Genomic DNA, 14,770 nt, shown 5'->3' with positions numbered 1-14,770 from the left:
GGCATACTTTACTTGAATATTACATATATGTTCTATGTAAATCCCATATGGTCTAGCGGTTAGGATTCCTGGTTTTCACCCAACTGAACAAATATTCAGGCCAGAATATTTGTTCAGTTCGATGTAGCACAGCAAGTGACAATTTATTTAGTGTGCCTACATTTATTTAACAGTGGTAAAGCAGGGTTGTCCAATAATCGGAAGGTTGGCGGTTTGATCCCAGCTCTGCCCTGGTCATTGTTGTGTGTCCTTGGGGAAGTCACTTTACCCACATTGCCTCCAGTGCACAGTGAATGAATAATGCGTCTGTAAAGCGTCTTTGAGTGTCCTAGAGAAGCGCTATATAAGTTTGATGTATTATTATTATTATTTAACAGCTTTAGAAGCTAAATTACACAAAGATTAAACCAGCAGTCTAGAGCAATGTGCAGACTCAGAGTTGTTAGCAGCTCCTTCCAAACTTCTCACATGCAGTTTAACTTTTAAACTCCAAATTAAAAACTCATTTATACATTAGAGCTCATGTGTGTTTTCACCTTCCTATACCATAATACTGGATCTGAATACTCCTTACACTGAATCTAAACTGAGATATTTTGGCTGTATTGGAGATTATGTGTGTGTTGGGGAGAGACGCATGCATCCAAATGACAGTTCAACACATCTGAGCTGTCCCGCTGCAGTAAACAAGTCTCTTATCTAATAGTGGACTGTTTTTTTCTTTTCTTTTTTTTCTATTAGACCAGTCACGCAGTACTTAAATCCTTTTTGTGCAACCCACTTTCACTTCTTCTCATACACAATGCAGTGCTCTCTGATCCTCGCCACCATTCTACCCACTGACATTATATAACATAAAACCAGATCATATCTGAAAAGATTCATACTCAATACCTGCATTGTGCGGCCACTTTCAGTGACTTTATGATGACTCTATTTCACGCAGCGCACACATGCTGTTTCTTTCAGAACATGAGCAGTCTCCCTCTGAATTACCTTTATTTTCAATTGATTGGGTATTTAACAAGTTTGATTTATTCTAAGTACAAGTTATTCATGAGGATGTGCTCTCATGCTCTTTAAATTAAAAATGCCACTTGTGCAGGCATCCATGCTTTGGTTCATCTGTTGATGGAAACGTCCACAGTGCTTTGATAAGATTTCTTCCATCCTTGCTGGCATCATCAAAGTATAGAGCAATTACAGTCACACTTTTCATGCTTTCGCTTTTCTGAATGTGCCAATTCGGCCCCCATGATTTACTCTGAGCGCGGGGAATGTTTCTTTCACAGATGTATACAAGTCGTCAAAATCCTGATTCACTGTGATGTCCTAGAGAGAGAGAGAGAGAGAGTGAGAGAGATAGGGGTGGATACACAGAGGAGTGAGTGGTGAGTGGATAAGTTTATAAAAAAAGGTGAAACTTACAAAGAAATCCAGCACTTCCACAGCTGATTCTGGGTTTTCCTGTAAGGACTGAAGGATCCCATAGCACCCAGCATTCTGGATTGGGTTCCTCCCAATCTGAGACACACATGACAACTATAAGATATAAAATATGATGAAATAAAACCCATTTTTTCAGACTTAAACTTCACTGTCTCCACCATAACTTCAGCTGAGACGAGCTCCTGACAATTCATCCCGGGCACCGACATTAGAACAAAGTACAGTGATCCATTTATTTATCCTATTTTATCCGCTGATGCCCCCCATTGCTTTTTGAAGCTGGATCCAATCTCCTTTCAGCAGCTTACATTGAGGGATTTGATTGTCTTGTTTACTTTGAGGCCCATGGCGATGTGGATGGCTCCTACAGGGGGGATTCGGTTGTTACTGTGGCGAGAAAGAGAAAAAACACAACAACAACCAAAAAAAAAAAAAGAAAAAGTGTGTTGGAGTGTGAGGGAAGCAATCTCAAAGTGTTATTTGTTTTAATGGTATTATTCATCCGTGTCGCAGACAAAACGCATCCAAAGTTGTGAAGCAAGCTTCAGAAGAAAGTGCATTTATTTGAAGGTTGTTTTTAAAGCGACGCTTCACCACTTAAGATTTAAGTTCAGCCTCTGCCCCTTTTAAACTGATTTTCTGTTTACTAATCTGTTCACAGATAACTCATACCTCACATTCAGCTCCTCCAAAACACAGTTCTCCTTAAGAGCCCGTCCCACGGCGATGGCTCCCTCTTTTCCAAATCCATTAAAGGACAGATCCACCTTTCTGAGGAAAACATTTCCCTACAACACAAAATGATTTTAAACAGATCATTTCCCCGGCAAGATCACACTGAAGAAACAGAGGGAGCAGCAATAAGCCTGTCAGGAGGTGAAGCAGTCAGAGCAGTCAGTGGAGCTCATACCGACCAGGGTCCACCGGATCTGCAGTGTGTCTCCTGCTGTGAGAAACCTGATGAATACCCGACCTGGCAGCTGCTTCACAACAGTTAGCATATTATTATTAATCCTAAGAGGAAGTTTCCACATTTAAATCAGCATTATGATCTTCTTTTGTCATCCCAGGTGCACACGTCTGTTCTTCTTATTTCCAATGACAGGTAATCTTAAAAGAGAGCTAACATCAAAGTTTGTTTACAGGTCCTGAGCACCGGACGTGCATATGTAGGAAGTCGTATAAAACATTTTATGGCTGCAGGGGAAATCAGAAAACATCACATGGCACATGAGAAGAAGTGTGGAGCGGATATATAATAATTTAAAAGGAGCATTACCTCGAGGCCATTGGCCAGCAGCTCCGCTCCTCTCCCTCGAATACAGTTCCAGGCCAGGCTTAGTGATCTCAGCCCCAAGCTCTCTGACAGGGAGTCTCCCAGGCATTGCCCTTAGGATGGGAAACAAAAGCAGTGCTGTGATTAAATGATCAATGATCAATGTAGACAACTTTGTATCCAATGCAGTTCAGAGGCTGTTTTTAGTCAAAATACTGCAGTAAACAGACTGCCTTGGTCCATGGGTCTGATATATTTTAATAAACGACATGTTTTTTATCATCACAGCGAAGCGTCAGAGTGCAGCCGGCATGTTGGAGCCGTTTGATGAAGAGTTTACAGAGACAGGAAATAGGTCTGAGAGGGGGCACCCCTTCTTTTCTGTTGAATATCTTTGGAAGGTTTCATCACATCTGTAAACACAACCTGACGTTTCTGATGAGACCCCTGCTGCTCGGCTGTGTGCTCGTATTTCCACACAATCTCCATCGCAAATTTATGGAAAGATTGCCCGATTGTATGCAAGTCAGAAAACATAACCAGTTTTTTTATTGATATGAAGACAAATATAAAGACTGTGAAATTGTGAAAAGTGTATATCTGCATAGCCTTGACTGACACTGGAGAAAAACAAGGTGCAGGGTTTTTTCTTAATGTCCTTTTTGGATAAAATGAGCCTGAAAAATGACTTTTTTTTGGTTTGGGTATAAATGCACTTTGATACTAGTGGCTGTGAGAAGGCTCAGAAGTTCTTCACACTGTGTGTTTCATTACGTAAAAGCAGCACAGAGTGAGAAGTATGGAGGCAGAGATCCCAAAGAGCAAAATGGCCATCATCACCTCAGTGGATGAAAAGTGCACGACATTCAGAATCACAGAAACTTCACCCAGGACTGTGTGCTTGATTGAAAAAGCAATAAGACCGAGCGCAGCATGAATGTCTGTGTTTGATTGCTTTGCTTTCTCTCAGGCACCTACTACATGGAAGAGCGCTCTCAAAACACACAAGGATCTCCTTTGATATTTTCAGAATACACACAAACTGCACATGTGGGGATGAATCACAGCTGCAAACACAGCAACAAGACACAGTGGTGTTGCCCCCCCCCCCCTCTCTCCCACAGGCTGATTTATTTTCAATTACCTATATCAACTGCTTAGCATCCTGCTCTGCTGCCATCCTTCCACAAGGCGCCTGCCGCGCAGCTCATCCACATGATAATTGAAAGAGGTTTTAATGAAGGCGAAATGTTCCTGACCTTTGAATGCCACAGTCTGCTGCTGCCTGCTGTCCCACGACTGCTCCGAGATAAGGCAAACTCTTCTGTGAGGACGGTTCTCCAAAAAAAAAATCCAATAACAGCAGATAGCAGGGCTCATAAAAAGAAATGAATCTGCACACTTTACACTAATTGGTCAATTTATATAGAGCTTCATTTTATTTTCAATTATCATTTAAAAAGGTCAAAAAGAGGAATTTGGATTCACCTCTGCAGCAACTGCTCACAGGCTGAAAATCCATTCATTTATGTGAACACAGTCCATCCAGAGAGCATCCAGAGAGCAACCAGAGAGCATCCAGCAGAGCGGATAAACACGTGAAAGTATTTCAACAATGTAACTGTAAGACCCCGTTCACACTGGGGAAATCTATCCGGCTAGAGCGCGATTTGGGCCGTATCCGGATAGTCTGAACAACGCGAATCTGGATAGATCTAGATCCACCCTCTTGTGTAATGTGGTGAGAGTTCTCAGGCCTCTTGTGGTCCCTTTTTGTTGTTTCCCTGCTCGTTTTCCTTTGCTTTGCCTTCCAGGTGCGCAGGATCTGTTGGGCGGAGCTGTGGCTGATTCATCTCATCTTGTCCAATCATCTCTCGGCTGGTGGACCATTTAAGTGCCCTCACCCCAGACCTCGGCACCACTTCTTCAAGTTACCATGCATCGTAAGCATCCAGCCTTGTACCTTGTACCACCCTTGTGGTAGTTCTTGGTTCTTTTATGTCTTGGATCTAACCTGCGCCTTGGATCTCCCTCAGTGAGTGAATCATTACATCTTGGCGGTATCTTGTGATACTTCCGGTTTGCAAGGACAACAAACAAGCCGGATTAAGCCGGATTAAGATGGATTGAGCGCAGACACAAGTGTGTGATAGCCAGATTTGAAAACAGGTCTGAACGTATCGCTATCCGGATTCAATCCTACACTAGCTGGATGGAGTGTGAACAGGGCCTAACTGTAAGAGAATACAGTCACTCATTGTATTCTAATGATGTAACGCCGGTACATGTAATCTGTTACTACCCAACGCTGACACACTCACATCTATGGCAAATCAATCATTCTTCTACATCTTTGGTTTGTGGGAGAAAGCCAGAGAACTCAAACCAGGCAGGAACTAATCAGAAGTAGTGTGGTCCAAGTCATGTTACCTTTGCATCAGTTTAATCACCTGTTCAATAAACTAAGCTATCTAATGCTTGCTACGGGGACCAGGCCCGCTGTGAGGTCCTGCGCAGGGAAGTAAGGAGAAGCTGGGGGGCCTGCTCTCCAATGTCTGCTCCCTGGACAATAAACCGGTCTGCAGGTGAGAAACATCAGCAGCAGACAGAATCATTCTAACAGGGAGTTAACCAGTCATCCCTGAATTCAGCCTTTGAGCCAGACCTCATCATTAAACCACCATCAGTGTGACACTGCTGCAGTACCTGCCCGCTCTCCCAGGGTGTTGTAGCTGAGGTCGAGGTGCTGCAGCTTGGTGTTGGTGAGCAGTGCCGAGCCGAGGTGCTCAGCGGAGCGGTCTGTGAAATGGTTTCCTGACAGGTTGAGGCTCACCAGGGTGCCGTTCTCCTTTAGCATACCAGCCATGGCTGCTGCCCCGCTGTCCCCAAGATTGTTGTCAGACAGGTCCACTTCTAGAAAAAAAGTTAAAAAAGCAGTAAAAAAAGGGGCAAAGTGTTTTAAAAAGCTGTAAAACCTTTGCTAATGTCATTATTACAGTTTGGAGCGACAGGCTTTCAGAGCTTCACTCTTTTTTTCTCATCCAGTCGTAATTCTCACATTCCATCCCCCCCCCTTTTGTGAAGCAATCCCATGTGGGAGAAGATGTGACTACATTTGAAATGTAAAAGGCTCACTTGGGGAGTAGCCCACATATTTGAACTTGAATGGTATATTATTGGAATTTTAGTACAGAGAGATTGCTGAATTTTCACATCTGTGGCCCTCAGAGGAGGAAGTGCTGACTTCTCTTGATCCTTTGACTTTTCCATCTAACAGCACTGGCAGGTTGACATTTTTGCCTCTGGTTCCAAAAAAATGCCTCGGCAACAGTTCTATAACGCACTTTTAACTGGTTTTATGAATAAAAAAAACTCATTGTGAGCATTTTTGGCATGCTAAAATTAGCATTTAGCTTAAACCACTTAATTCTGACAGAAGCCTTTAGGCTTATTATAGCCATTCTTATCTGGTTGAGCTCCTGACATGGACATAAAGTTAGCTCAGGGTGTTCTATGCTCTCTAACATCTGCTGCAGAGTAAGCCGAATGTAAAATTGGGAACTAATTACTTGCACTCCTCACGCATTAAATTAGATTACAACAAAAAGTTGAAAAGTGGTGCGTGACAAAGGGCCATCAACCCACACAGTCTGTGTGACTATAACTTCACAGATCCTCCCTTATAGGTCCCTGAACTGCACCTGTGTCTTCTACAATATGACATTTAACAAATAGAAAAACAGCTGCCCCAGATGTTAAACCCTGTTCTGTTAATCTGATTGTGGTGACAGTGTCGTGTGAGTGGGAGTAAAGTGATGCAGAGAAGAAAGATGCAAGCTTGAGTGAGCGCCCAGTAAAACCACCTGTAATGTAACAGTTTTCCTTTAACATCTCGGCTATAGCAGCTCCGCCCATTCCTTCAATCCAATTATCTCGCAGGTTCAGCCGCAGTATTGAAGTGTTGGTTACCAGGGGAACCGCCAGCGCTTTGGTGCCCTGCAAACACACACACACACACACACCTTCCCAACGTCAAAGTGAAATTCTTCTGTTTGTTCACTGCAGTGCGTTCTCTTATCTGTATGCCAGTTAAATGAGTAGATGTAGATGCAGGTGGGCAGAGAGAGAGAGAGAGAGAGGAATATTAAACCTGTGTGAGACAAATGAAGCAGAAGGGAGCTGTGTGGAGGCGTGGGTCAGAAATGAAGCTCGCAGTACAGGAAAATTATAGTTTCTAGCATGGCTAATGAGAAAGTTGGGTCCATAGAACCGTATGTTAATTCCACTTTGAAAAAAAAAAAAAAAAGTGGGTGGTAGAACAGACGCAGCCCTAATCAGCAGATAGTGCATTCAAATGCAAAGTATGTAGCCGAAGCGCAATATATGAAGACATTAGTTACCTCTAATGGCTGTGAGTTAAAATCCAGTTTGATCTGTCTGGCAGTGAGGCTCACTTTGCTGCATGGAACCGAGGAACAGCTGCTGAAAGCTCCAGGCCATGCATGTAACCACAGACCTGTTTTACACTGATTAACCCTCAAAAGGCACCTCATTGTAATGACTTCACCTAACAGCTATTTAAGGCTGTTAAGTGTAAAGAAAATGACACATTTTATGTTTTATGTGTTTCTTTTTTGGAGAAAAGGAATAAAGCATATGGGTGCATTCCTAATGGGCTACATGAATTAAATAAAACATGAAGTAATGATCGCTGACTATGAGCCGACACAAACACAGGAGCGAAATAAAAGGCACTTTTTATGGTTAAATTAAAGAAAAATAAGAGAAAAATCAGATTTACATGAGGACCTGTTTTTCTGTAGGACATATTAATACCAGATGTTTATCAGTAAGATAACGGGCATGTATGGAGGTGCAGTCAGGTTCGTAGCTACTGAAACAAAGTTGGCCTCGGACCAAGATGTGAGTGAAGTTGGTAGTTTTTGCTTTAAAGGTAGGGTAGGAGATTTCATTCTGATGCACTTTTTGTTAAATTAGTGTAACTTCTCTTTACAATTCGATAGCAACCGATTAGTTCGGCAGTTTCGCATTAAAACGAAGAATATGAATCATCTGTGGAAGCTATAAAACACTAAAAACATCAGCCAATCCTCCGGGTGGACCCTGCGCGGAGTATTGGCTGGTTGTCACTCTCCTCCTGCTCTTCGCGCACCAGAGAGGTACGTGCTTCATCCCAATGAACCTGGTCAGAGCCCATATTACTGTAGACGCCACCCTGGTCCGCCTGACAAATTCCGCTTTTCCGACATAAAAACTTGTCCCCAATCCGTTTCCAGATTTAGGACCATGGCCTCAGATTTTTACTTGGCTGCAAACTGCTTCAGTGAGAGCTAAAGGTCTCAGCTCGATGAAGCCAGCAGGACCACATCATCATCCTGTGGTCCCCAAACAGGACCACTTCTTATTCTGCACATAAATATGACCAGAATCAGACACAAAAGGCAGTCCTGAGAGAGTCCAGCCTCCACCGGAAAGTCGACTGATGGGTTCATCAGCCTCCTTTACTTCACTTCACATTCTTTAGACCTCAGACTAGTTCCAGTGAACACCTACCTAAAGCAAGTGTAAGATTCAGAAGGCATGCAGCTGCTTGTCTGCCCTTTATAAGCCACCAAAATGTGTGTGTGTATAAAAATGACGATTATAGTTTCATCAACTGTTTCATTTCAAAGTCAAAAATCATATTGTTCCAATATTCACAATCCTGACTGTATACAACTTTATATGACAACCAAACTTCACATATATGTTTGTCCATGTTCTAGTTCCTAGGAAACTCGCTAACTCGCTCACACTGTTATGAAAAGAAAGCAGCCGCCCTCCGGGGGAATGTGACATTGAATTAATGACTCACTCCCTGAGCAAAGGTTGGACTGATCTAAAATAGCATTAATCTTATGGAACATGTCAAGTTTTGCAGACGGACCCTTTAACCCCATGTGCAGTTAGGATGTTCAAACATTTGCACAAATTGAAGAAAAGAAAGAAAAGCCTCAGCAGAAGAGAGATGCACTAAAAACATCGTCGTGTCACTGCCACTCAGGGGTCGTATGCATCCGTTTTATTTAAATATTTCAGTCCCTGTCTCTTGTGATTTCAGTACCTGAGGCCCCAGACCATGATGCACCATGGACAGCTCGCTGTTCCCCATGTTCTGTAGGAAATAAGAGGCAGGCACCACCTGTAACTTTTCACACGCCTTCAAATAGCACGTCCGCCCCGTCAGATCATAACCCTCCTTCTCCTCACCTGCGACACACAACACAAGACAGCAGCGTCAGCCTGAATTGTTTGATACCTCTTTGAAAAAGAAGAAGAAGAAATGTGCCCCCTTCTCCTCTTCCTCTTCCTCCCCCCTCTCACAAAGGAGCACCGTTTAAGCGTGATATTGAAAACTCCCTTGTGGCTGATTTCGCCCTGTCAGGAGAGCTCATTCATACCAGATGGTTTTCACTTCTGGTGAAAAGGAAGGCTGACACAAAGCCCGAGATGAAATCATTAACATGCAGAACAGGACTCCACGTGTGTGGGCGGGCGCATGTAGGAGTTTCTGCTTTTTTTTTTCTTCTTTTTTTTTTCTTCAGAGATTGAGAAAATGGAAAGGCAGAAGGGAAAAGATTAACAGATGGGGTGACAGGAGGGCTTTGTTTTATCAATGCATGTTCTGATCAAATTAAGGCTCGCCATCAAAATACTTTGTTTGGTTGGCAAATGATATAAAAGAAGAATTCAGATTGAAGATAACAGGATGAACACCATCATCACACCCAACACTCTCACTCCATTTATCTCTTCTTTTTTTTTACTATCCAAAACCTGCTACAGTGTACCTCCGAGCTCCAAATCTGTGTCATAGTCCTCATCAGAGGTCACATGCTCCTCTTCCTCCTCCTCTTCACCCTGTCCTTCGCCTCCGTCTCGCACATTGCTGTCAGGGCTTGAGCGTTGGTCCTTTGGCCCACGCACATCATCAACCTCTGTCTGGCTCGATCTCTGCTGGATAGAAAATGAGAAAGTAAGACATCGTGACTCGTCAAACATGGCTGCTGCTGCTGAGAGGAGAGTGGAGCTGCTGTGAAGAAAACTGAGACTTAAAGAGTGGACGAACCTTTCTCTTGTGTGACTTTAAACTTCCTTATCCTCCTACTCCTTTCTTCCCACCTCTCTTTACCCTCTTGAACCAGCGGTCTTTTCCTCCCTTTATGGCCTATTCACACACATCTCAGTCAGTTATGCCACACGGTGTCATTTAAAAATAGCCTGACTTGACATGTGAGTGGTACTTTGCAGCTTTCTGGGGCCAGTTTTCTTGTGTCAGGGACTGCAAGGTGCAGCCCTGTGTGTAATTAAAACAGGCTTTAAGGGTGGAAAACTGTTAAATAAATTCATGGAGAGTACACAGGTCGAAAGAGAAGCATATAAAGAGAAAACGTGCTTAGAGATGATGATGATAAAGATGAAGATTTTGCCTATACCTGGCTGTTCACACTGCATTTTTTTCCTTGAGAGTTTGCAGACTTGGCATGTTGTGTGGTGAGCTTCCTACCTCCCCCAGCTGCAGCCTCTCACTTCTTTCTGTTTCTGCGTCATCGTCTTCCAGCACAGACGGCAGCGGCACTTCCACAGCCAACTTCTTCCCATCAACCATGACCACAATACTGAGTAATTGTGACACTAAAAAAAAAAGAAAAAAGAATTTGCTGCTAATTTATTTATCCTTGTTTTGCTTATTTGTTTGAAATGACTGCACTGATTTAAAGGTGCATGTCGTGTGAAATGGAGCCTGTAGTGTCTGGTGGCCAAACCTTAGCAGGCTTCACTAACCTGACCAATCAGAGCCCTTGTGTAAAGTTTTGTTGACGGGTTGCTATGGCTCTCTGAGTGACATCTCAGTACTGTTCAGCACCATGACAACCAGTGCTCGCAGAGGCAGGAAAAGCACAAAGAGTTAATAACTTCATGAATCTGACCTTTAAACTAAACTTCTTTTCTGAGTAAAGGAAACAAAAACAAGCACGTTCTGTAAATACTTCTCTTTATTAAGTAAATGCAAAGTCCTCGCAGTTGATGCATTAAAATGGTACACAACAAAGGTCATTATAGCGGAGGCTGATTGGATCAGAGTTGCTCATATCATAGCAGCAGCAGCGATACGCAAACACAGAAAAATTAACCCCCTCCCTCCCACCACCACCACCTTTTTTTTAACCATCCAAAGCCCTGTGACAAAAAAAAAAAAAAAAAAAAGGCCAGACAACCTCACAATACAGTCCCACTGACTGACACAGTGCTGGTAAATATAGACAGAGCTTTTTTAAATATGAAGAGGAGACAGAAGATCACCATGCATTGATTTAATGCTGCTGTTTTATGCTCATACCTAAAGGATATGAGAGGACTTTTTTTGTACTTTTTTTAAGTCAAGCAGGATCATAGTGCTCATTTACATAATCAAAATACATTCTTAGAAAAGATTGAAGTGGTACTCTTTATAGTTTATACTTTGTCTTTTAATATATATATATATATTTATATATATAGAAGCTATATATAGAAGCTATATCTTGTATCAATTCTTTTCCTCTTGCACATTTTACAACACAGACATGTTTTTTTTTTGACGCTCTCATTCCAAAAAAAAATCAGACAAATCAGAAAAGACAATCATCCAGAATGAACATACCAGCAAAGACAATGGGAATCACCCCATTTTCTCCCGAAATCAGAAGAAACAAAACACACACACACACAGAAACATATTCTCTGCAGCTGTTAGGGACGTTTAAAAATCACATTAAATCATGCTGACAGCTTCAATCTGAGTCAAAGACCAAAAAAAAAAAGAAGCTGATGAGAGCCACAGGTTAACACAGAGTGGCTGATTAGAACACAATGTGGCCCCTGCATAAATGTTTTCATATTCATATTCACAACCCTGACTCATTGGAAAGCAGCAAATGACCACAGCATGTTGTCCAAAGATGAAGAACTTCACTGGAAACTTAAAACAATACAACTTTAGTCATGTGGGCAGCTTCCTGTTACCAAAACACCATCTGTAACATTACATTTTGCAGGCTTGTGTGACTCTGAGCGACAAATTCATGCTTTATTTTTAAACGTCTGATGACACCACGAGCAGAATAATCATCATGTAAGAAAAAAAAAACACACACACACACTCACACACACACCTGAGATCATGCATGTTAAACAGCCACTCGTGTGCAGACTTTGGGGGCACACATATGCATGCACACGTGCTGACGCTGCTGGGCAGATGTCGTTTCACAGTGAAGTGGTGACACACCAAAGGGAGGATGAAAAGTAGGCAAAGAGTGTAAGGCAAGAGGCGGCTATGATGCTGCAGAACCGAACAGCTCAGGAAGCGATGATGGAGTAAAAGGAGAAGAAGAAGAAGAAGAATGCTCCTTCTTCCCTGCTGATAGTAAGATGAGGAGATGGTGTGTGTAATCACTGCTTTGGTCCACAGTCCCACATGTAATAGTTTTACTTTAAAAAGCTTAGGAAAGGTCACATGGAAAGCGTTCAGGATCTATTTCTGGGGCAACATTGAAGCGCCTGGAGGAAGGTTACTCACCCTAAAGTGAAAATAGATCCTCATTCATAAAAGTTTTCTCAGGAGAAAACACAAAAAACATGTGGAAGCCGGGAGAAAGGAAGCTAGAAGCTGGGAGTATGGACCTTATGAAAAGTTATGAGATATTTTCCAAAACCAAACAAAGCAGCGAATGAACAGAAGCAGAATACAAGCATCAACAGCCGGAAGTCTGTGTAAAAGATGGTCCCACATGGAAATCAAGCTCCTGCCTGTGACCTGATGGTAGTGATTAGGGCGTATTTACACTAAACTACAGTGATGTGTTTCTGAGTTAAGCCAAGCTCACATTAGGAAAACAATAGTTAGGATGCCTGAAACAAGCGTGTAATCTTATTTTGCGCCCCTGTGTGGTCGTTGGAAAAACTGCATGTGCAAATCTGACACACTTGTCACCCCATTGGCAGATTAACAGTTAATATTTTTAAATATCCGAGAGACATCCTAGAGACAGATGATGGTGCAACGAAGAACACAGGTGGAGAAGGGTATTAATCAAAATGCACCCTATATGTTGTTCTGGGAATCACTTCATCATTTTTAAGAGCTGAAAAAAAAATGGAGACACAGCTTAACCTGCTGCAACACACACAACCCAGGAAATATTGAGTTTGACCATGACAGCAAAAAGCAGATAAAAATCATTCTTAAAGACAATTCATGTAAGTAGAAATTATTAATTTGCAATTGAATAAAATATAATCCTATTACCCTCTAAGATGATTACATGATTGACTGCCCCAAACAAAAACAAACAAACAAAAAGCTAATGTAGTTGTTTTTTCCAGCGAAGAGCTAAATAATAATGTTCAGTGAGGCTGTGACAGAGTTGCTGTTTTCATAATTCAGGGTGACCCTAATGTGTTTGCAGCACACCTGTCCTTTGTTTGTTTTTTTGTCTGCATGCCTGTACATCTTTCTCTTTTCTAGCTTCCCCTCCAATGACAGCCAATAACAAAAAAAACAGGACTGCTCAGATGTAAAAATGGCCGCCGCCTTCATTCATACAGAAATGGCACACATTTCCTCGCAAATATATAAAACCTCAATAAAAGCCTTTTTTTTTTTAACTGTAACAATAACACAGAGTATATTATATTTCTGGAGTATATTCTTGTCTTGGTCATGCATTCACAATGAGGCAGGTCATTAACACTAGGTGCACACATTATGAATCAAAAATGATCAATTTATAATTTTTGGAAGTATCATCAACAAGCAAAACAGATTCTCAGAAGAACAGAACATTTCCAACTCGATACAGACGAGATCGCAGAGCCCAACAGAAACATTACGTGGTATAAAAAAAAGAAAAGAAAGAAACCCTTTTGTTTTTTTAAAACAGTAAAAAAATTGGCACAGTATTCTTTAACCAGCGTTGCTCGTGTCCTCCAGACTGGTGGAATGGCAGAAAGACGCCTCTCTCCAGCCTCAATTCATCAACCTACGAGCAGAAAACCCTGAGAGAGGACAAGACAGAGACATAAAGACAGACAGACAGAGCGACAGAGACATAGAAATAGAGATGTTACAGTCATTACTCATGCAGCGAGCAGGGGCTTTGATGGCCAAATGTGAAATTCAAGTGACAATCCACACAGGAACCATCGTCTGTGATGCATTATGTTGGTACTTAATGAGCCATAGTGGCTATGTAGGGCTCTTGTTTTGCTCTCATGGCGAGGGTATATGAAGTGTCTAATCTTGAATATGCACAACTAAGGATGGAAACAAAAACAGAAATGGAACAGAGCCACTCGCTTTCACTCTAATCCTGTTAGTTTAAAGGCCCTTCTCCACAGGTTTCTATGGTTACCCGCTCTGTTTTCATCTCAAACTCGCGGTGATAACACCATCGCCGTCGCCAACAACTACAGGTTGCAGATTGGAGTTGACTTACATTCATCTCTCTCCGAGAGAGAGAGAGAGAGAGAGAGAGAGAGAGAGAGAGAGAGAGAGAGAGAGAGAGGAGCTGCTCTGTTTTGAGATAAATCTCAATGGGCTGTGCCAAAACATGTTATCTCTCAAAATATGAACTAACCATCTGACAAATCAGAAAGGCAACGTGGTGAAAATAAGACGAATAAATAAGAAAACACATCCCACATGGTTCAGCGGTGTCACAGCTGAGACAAGGGAATGATCCTGGCTTTTTAGGTGCTGTGTGTAGACATTATCAGGGTTCCTAAAATCCACTATACAGCCTCATTTGGTGAATGAGAGAGGAACTGATGAAGGAATAAATGAATGTGAGTTCTATTCTGGTTTAATTGGGCACATAAGATGCTATTATAAATCATCAAAATACTGATATAGGTGCCTAATGTTTATGTGGCATGCTCACTAAATGTTAAATATGAAAAAATTTAACAATAAAATCAAGTTGCGTCTACTCCACTGTCATA

The 14,770-nt window shown here is 42.0% G+C and overlaps 2 protein-coding genes across 7 annotated transcripts in view; both read right to left on the bottom strand.

Moving 5' to 3' along the window:
• Positions 1 to 982: 982 nt before the first annotated feature.
• On the bottom strand, positions 983 to 10,658 carry lrrc74b (leucine rich repeat containing 74B). 6 transcript variants are annotated; one of them, XM_028414377.1, is made up of 11 exons: positions 10,571 to 10,658; positions 10,293 to 10,420; positions 9,577 to 9,742; positions 8,850 to 8,995; positions 6,589 to 6,721; positions 5,432 to 5,638; positions 2,729 to 2,838; positions 2,122 to 2,237; positions 1,758 to 1,836; positions 1,429 to 1,524; positions 983 to 1,332 (listed from the first exon to the last, which is right to left on the bottom strand). In XM_028414377.1, the coding sequence occupies exons 2-11, from the start codon at positions 10,392 to 10,394 to the stop codon at positions 1,216 to 1,218; spliced, it is 1,272 nt and encodes a 423-aa protein (XP_028270178.1). In that variant the 5' UTR covers positions 10,395 to 10,420; positions 10,571 to 10,658; the 3' UTR covers positions 983 to 1,215. The 6 variants fall into 6 exon arrangements, with proteins under 6 accessions (XP_028270178.1, XP_028270172.1, XP_028270179.1 ...); XM_028414371.1 differs by lacking the exon at positions 10,571 to 10,658 and having other exon boundaries at positions 1,758 to 1,813; positions 10,293 to 10,526; XM_028414378.1 differs by lacking the exon at positions 10,571 to 10,658 and having other exon boundaries at positions 9,577 to 9,739; positions 10,293 to 10,526.
• Positions 10,659 to 13,438: 2,780 nt separating this feature from the next.
• Positions 13,439 to 14,770, bottom strand: part of LOC114440880 (nitric oxide synthase, brain-like) — a 31,344-nt gene continuing 30,012 nt past the window's right edge. The window contains exon 29 of the mRNA XM_028413485.1: positions 13,439 to 13,825. Within this exon, the coding sequence (XP_028269286.1) occupies positions 13,810 to 13,825 (16 nt within the window). The 3' untranslated portion in view covers positions 13,439 to 13,809. The remainder of the gene's footprint in view (positions 13,826 to 14,770) is intronic.

Source organism: Parambassis ranga, chromosome 9, assembly GCF_900634625.1.
Source record: "Parambassis ranga chromosome 9, fParRan2.1, whole genome shotgun sequence".
NCBI classification, from domain to species: domain Eukaryota; kingdom Metazoa; phylum Chordata; class Actinopteri; family Ambassidae; genus Parambassis; species Parambassis ranga.
The sequence above is the reverse complement of the archived record's forward strand: the minus strand, read 5'-3'. Positions and strand labels throughout refer to the sequence as shown.